This window comes from Oryza glaberrima, chromosome 10 (assembly GCF_000147395.1).
Source record: "Oryza glaberrima chromosome 10, OglaRS2, whole genome shotgun sequence".
Lineage (NCBI taxonomy): Eukaryota > Viridiplantae > Streptophyta > Magnoliopsida > Poales > Poaceae > Oryza > Oryza glaberrima.
The window spans coordinates 10504162-10509681 of record NC_068335.1 but is presented as its reverse complement, the minus strand read 5'-3'; the positions used below and the strand labels follow the sequence as shown (position 1 = coordinate 10509681).

Genomic DNA, 5520 nt, shown 5'->3' with positions numbered 1-5520 from the left:
GTCTCCGGTGGCGACAGCCTCCCAGAGCCCTCCGGCCTGGAGCATGAGGGCCCAATCGCTATAGTTGGTCTTCGTGAATGTCGGGTACGACGTTGATAGTTCAACATCCTTGATGATACGCTGGATAACCATCGTGGATGAAAGAGGATCCTTTATCTTATTTCTCTTTGACTTTGAATCACTTACATGTGGACCCGCTGGGTAGAGGGCTCACATGTCAGTGACCCACATCAATGGGAAGTAAGTTAGAGGATCTCAAACCATCGCAGACGGTTGTGCGGAAGGGGCCGACGAGGGAAGGCGCACACGGTACGGGACAAGAGCCGACATCACTATGATATACCAATTGTCAGCTTGCCGGCTTCGACTCACAAACACAACTAAAGATGTATCAACGAACACGTTGAAGGCAGCCCAGAGAATGTGTACATGAGAGGATTTTTTTTGGTGCCGATCACTTCACGGCTTTTCTGTTTATTTCATCTTGATTATATACGAAAAAGAGATTACATGGATGCGGTGGATAATCCACCTCAATCGTGATCGCCATGACTCCACGAATGCCGCGCCATCCCACGGCGAGCCATGACATCCACGACACAACAAATAGACTACAACTCTAGTGCTGCGCCATCCCACGGCGAGCCACGACATCCACGACACACATGACATGAGAAAGTAGAAACTAGCTACATTCAAACAAACTCGAGACTAAGCGACATGCAAGCGAACAAGTCCACGTGCACTCACACTACAGCCACTGAAAGACAAAACATAAATCATTCTGCTAGCTTGAATTACCTGACAAGGGTGCACTGTATTAAAATGTTTGTAGTAGAACAACACCTTGGCGATGCATCTATCACGCACACATATCACTTCACTAGAGATCTCCATCCGTCTCCTCCCGTATAGTGTACCACCACTGCATATGGCCAATTCTATCGCATTGGCACAAAGCTGCAAAGAAGTCCTGGGTGATCTCCACAAAGCCCAGATCATTGAGGGTGGGAAGGAACTCGATGCCAGATGGAACCTCTATCAAGCCACTGAGGTTAACAAGAGTTAGATCTTGAAGGTTCGTCATGGCGCCATCGTGTATTTCCAGGCGCTTTAGATCAGGCATGTCTATTAAATCAAGATTCTTGAGGTTGGGAAACCACCCTGGGAGGAAGACAAACTGCTCTCCAACATATGCTCTTGTCATTATTAGTTCTGTCAGATTTGACCACCTAGAGAGGGATGGAAATGGATCCTCTACAAGCTGAGACCAAGATAGTGTCATTGAATGCAACGAGTGGTTATTTTGATCCTCTGCTGCTGATGAACCCAAAAACATGCCTGCTTCTGCCAATCTTCCACACAAGCTAAGACTCTGAATGTTTGGAGGCAGCGGGTTCAGACCATCCAATCTGAGGACTTCTTCCCTGCCACTTGCATTGATATCTAAGAATGATAAAAAATCCATCTTTTGCAGGGACTCGCAGAGGCTTTCACAGTAGCTTCCCTTAACACCCCATATCCGGATGCTTCTCATCTGTCTTAGCTCCCCTAAGCGCCTTAAGCACCCTTCATCTTGCACTTCCAGTCCTTGAAGCGTCTGTAACTCCGTCAGCTTCTCTAGGCCCTTGTGGATGCGTATACCGGTGCGACATAGGAAAGTTCGGGCTTCCAGATCATTCGCTTTCTCAATAAACAAATGCCTGAGCTTCGTTAGCTTAACAATCCCATCTGGCACATGTAGTATTTCTGATCTACAGAGGTCTAGTGTCAGCAAGTTAGACAGCTTCTCGATAGAATTCGGGAGGTGCTTCACCTTTGAACCCCGTAGGCCAAGATGCCGGAGGTTGAACAGATCACCGATGGCATCAGGAATTTTTTCAATGGGTAGCCCAGTTAAGTCAACTACTGATATATACCTACATTTGTCTGCTACCAAATGTAGCAGACTGGATGATGGTGTGCCTTCATCCAATATGATCAAAGACCGAAGGCTCCGACATTCACTTGAAATGGCTTGATTAATATTCTTATCTAATTTATGTATTACCAGCCGACGTTCGTCCTTCTCCTCAAGAAACTTGCCATGTTTATTCTCATAACTATATGAACGGCCAAAGCACTCTCTACGGCACAAATCAACTGCTAACTCACGTACGATATCATGCATCCTGAATGATTTTATCCTGCCAAATGGATTCCTTTCAACAAGCTCTAGCATATTCCTATGAACCAATTCCATCAGATACCCTTCTGCCACTTCCTCCATTGTGCTTCCACCTCTGTTCTCCACGAAACCCTCAGCTACCCACCACCGTATAAGCTTCTTTCTTTTTAGAAGATAGTCCTCCGGAAACAAGCTACAATATAGGAAGCAACTTTTCAGATGTGTTGGAAGGTAGATGTAGCTCAAGTAAAGGATATTCCGAACATGTTCTAGGCTTGGGTTGTTGATTAGCTCCCAATCAAGCTGGTTTTGTATGCGCCTAAATTCCTCCTTGGTCTTATCACGCACAAAGAGGAGTCTACCGACAGAGACAATTGCAAGAGGTAAGCCTTCACATTTACTAACTATTTGTTGTGCTAGTTCTGTCAGTTTTGTGGGACACTCATGGTTTTTATCTCTTGGAAAAGCCGTCTTACAAAAGAGTTCCCATGACTTTTTTTCTGATAGAGGCTCTAGTGTTATCCTCTTGTCCGGGAAAGCGAGGTGGGCTACACCATCAATGCGTGTTGTCACGAGAATTCTGCTCCCCTTGAGATTTGAAACAAATACGCTAAACAAGTCGTTGACAGCTTCTGGTACCCAAACATCATCCAATACGATCAAATACTTCTGATCCATCAGGAATTTCTTCAGTTCATTTTGGAGAGTTGCAGTATCCATGTCACCAATGTTACCCTGAATTTTCTTTTTTAAATCTAATTCAGTGACCAAACATTTTAGAACATCCTTGATGGAATAAGTTTGAGAGATGGAGACCCAAGCATGGCATTCAAACTTTTCTCTCTCATTCCTGTACACATTGGCTGCCAAAGCCGTTTTACCAAGACCTCCCATCCCATGCAGCGCTATCACCTCACGTTGTAACTCATCACTTGTTAGCCACTCATGTAGTTTTCTTATGTTTTCATCGACCCCCACAAGATCTTCATCGAGGGAGCGTGAAATATTAGCTAGATGTCGAGACGTCTCAATAATATAGCTTGAGCTTTTGCTGCCAGTAGCCCTACCACCAGCCATCCACACCCATCGTTCTTTGGCTTGGAACAAGTGCACTAAATTGGCCTCAGCGTCCTTGATCGATGAAGCTATCCTGTTTAAAGAGAACAGAACATTTGGTCTCTTGAATCCTTTCTTCAGATAGGTACCCCATCCAGTGTCTTGTTTGTGGCCAACAAGATGCAAGTAATCATCCACAATGTCCTCAATCCGATGGACTAACATTCTGACCTCCTCCACCCATATTTCATATGTCTGATTGTTGCGATTGCGGACATCCATTCGGGAAAGAAACTCATGCATCAGCCTAAGCTCCCTCTTGATGCGCCCCATGCTACCTTGAAGCTCTGTCAGTTGTGTGACAAACTTTTTGAAATATGAAGTGGCCTGATTGATTGTCTCATTCCCCAGGGCAACACCAATCTTCTTGACAGCTAAAAGAATCACAGCCTCAGCCATTGGTTGCTCGTTGAATCTGATAGCAGAGCAGGGCGGCCTGAGTTTCTATTTTCTTTTATAGCATAACCTAAAAATTAAAGAAGAAGAAGAAAAGGTCGTACGTTAGGATAAGCACCATACTGTCAGGCAAAAGATAACCATTTATCATAGCTATGACCATAATTTGTGAGAACATATGCGAAGTATCAATAAGCACTTACCGTTGAACGAACTTGATCTGGACCTAAAGAACCACTGGAGTCCAAATAGCATACAGATCTAAAGGACCATCCTGCTGCCTTTGTCTCTTCGAAGCACAATCAAGACCCTGTGGTAAACCAAAAAGAACAAAGGGGAAGAAAAAAAAATCTCTATCATTAGAAGATAGCAAGTGCTGGAGAGTAGGAATAGCACCATATATATATATATATATATATATATATATATATATATATGTATATATATATATATATATATGTATATATATATATATATATATATATATATTGAGATTCTTAAGAAAAAAACGGAGATTCCAAAAAACAAAAAAAAAAAAAGGAGCGAAGCATTATGCACACGTACCTACATTATAGCCGAGCTAGCTACTGCATCATCCGTCCAGTCAAGAGTCAACTCACCCAGCTTATTGCCTTTCGGGCCTCCAAGCTTTTGGTTAGAAAGAAAACTGGGTAACATCAGCGAACTAGTAGTAAGTATTTCTAGCTTCACCTCACATCTATGCGTCACTTTTGGTTAGAAAGAAAACATATATAGCTCACTACTTCAAAAAAGTACACATACCTTTTGCTTGTCGATCGCAACGGGATCAGGAGTTCAGGACACCAAAAACCCTTTATTCTTGCAACTCATACCCTTCAACCCTGATCTGCACAGTTTGCAACTTGGAGCTGCTCCGTGTTCTAGGCTACTGGCCACGAATAGTTTGCAACTTGGTTGTCTTTTAGGAAAGGGCACATCTAGGCAGGCAACGTACGAACGGCATTTATTTAAGCTACCGAGAAGGAGCCAGCTACAACGAGGTGTTGACGAAGAGTTTCAAAGGGGCCGGCGTGCGCGTAGCAGTCCAAGAAACAAATTTGAAATTTGTACTACTCCCTTCGCCCTAAAAATAAAAAAAGTGATGTGACTCCGGTAAGTACAAGAATTTAGAGGGAGAGTTGTCCATATTTATTGTAATAGAAATGATCACATCCTCTTTTAGATTGTCTTTTTTTTTTACGGAAGGATCACACCCTAAGGTTCACGTCAAAATTAGTTTGATTGAAATTGTAACAATGTGAAGAAAAATTGGAAGTTAGTGCATAGGAAAGTTTTGATTTGATGGAAAAGTTGAAAGTTTGAAGAAAAAGTTAGGAACTAAACCATGCCTTAAGGTGTGTTTAGTTCACGCTAAAATTGGAAGTTTGATTGAAATTAGAATGATGTGACGGAAAAGTTGGAAGTTTGTGTGTGCAGGAAAGTTTTGATGTGATGGAAAAGTCGAAAGTTTGAAGAAAAGGTTGGGAACTAAACTAGGCCTTAGTTCCACGTTAAAATTGGAAGTTTGGAGAAATTGGAATGATGTGATGGAAAATTTGAAAGTTTGTGTGTAGGAAAGTTCGATATGATAAAAGTTGGAAGTTTGAAGAAAAAAAAAAGTTAGAATCCTAGGTATAGTTCGACACAAATTCATTGATGTCAAGGATTCTAAAAGGTATAAAAATACTACTGATCAGTAATTAATGCGATAGGAGTAATTTATCCGGTGGGTTTTACTGGCAGGAAATTTGAGGACTTTTAAAAAGAACATATACTGGTATATACTGTCAATATATAAGAAAAGGTATTTTAGAATTTGC

At 42.2% G+C, this 5520-nt stretch overlaps 1 protein-coding gene across 2 annotated transcripts; it reads right to left on the bottom strand.

The window, feature by feature from the left end:
* Positions 1–457: 457 nt before the first annotated feature.
* LOC127786125 (disease resistance protein RPM1-like) lies at positions 458–4625 on the bottom strand. Of its 2 annotated transcripts, XM_052313450.1 has the most exons (4): positions 4463–4625; positions 4244–4327; positions 3883–3989; positions 458–3749 (listed from the first exon to the last, which is right to left on the bottom strand). In XM_052313450.1, exon 4 carries the CDS (start codon positions 3680–3682, stop codon positions 884–886), a length of 2799 nt encoding a protein of 932 aa, XP_052169410.1. In that variant the 5' UTR covers positions 3683–3749; positions 3883–3989; positions 4244–4327; positions 4463–4625; the 3' UTR covers positions 458–883. The 2 variants fall into 2 exon arrangements, with proteins under 2 accessions (XP_052169410.1, XP_052169411.1); XM_052313451.1 differs by lacking the exon at positions 4463–4625 and having other exon boundaries at positions 4244–4337.
* Between the last annotated feature and the right edge of the window lie 895 nt (positions 4626–5520).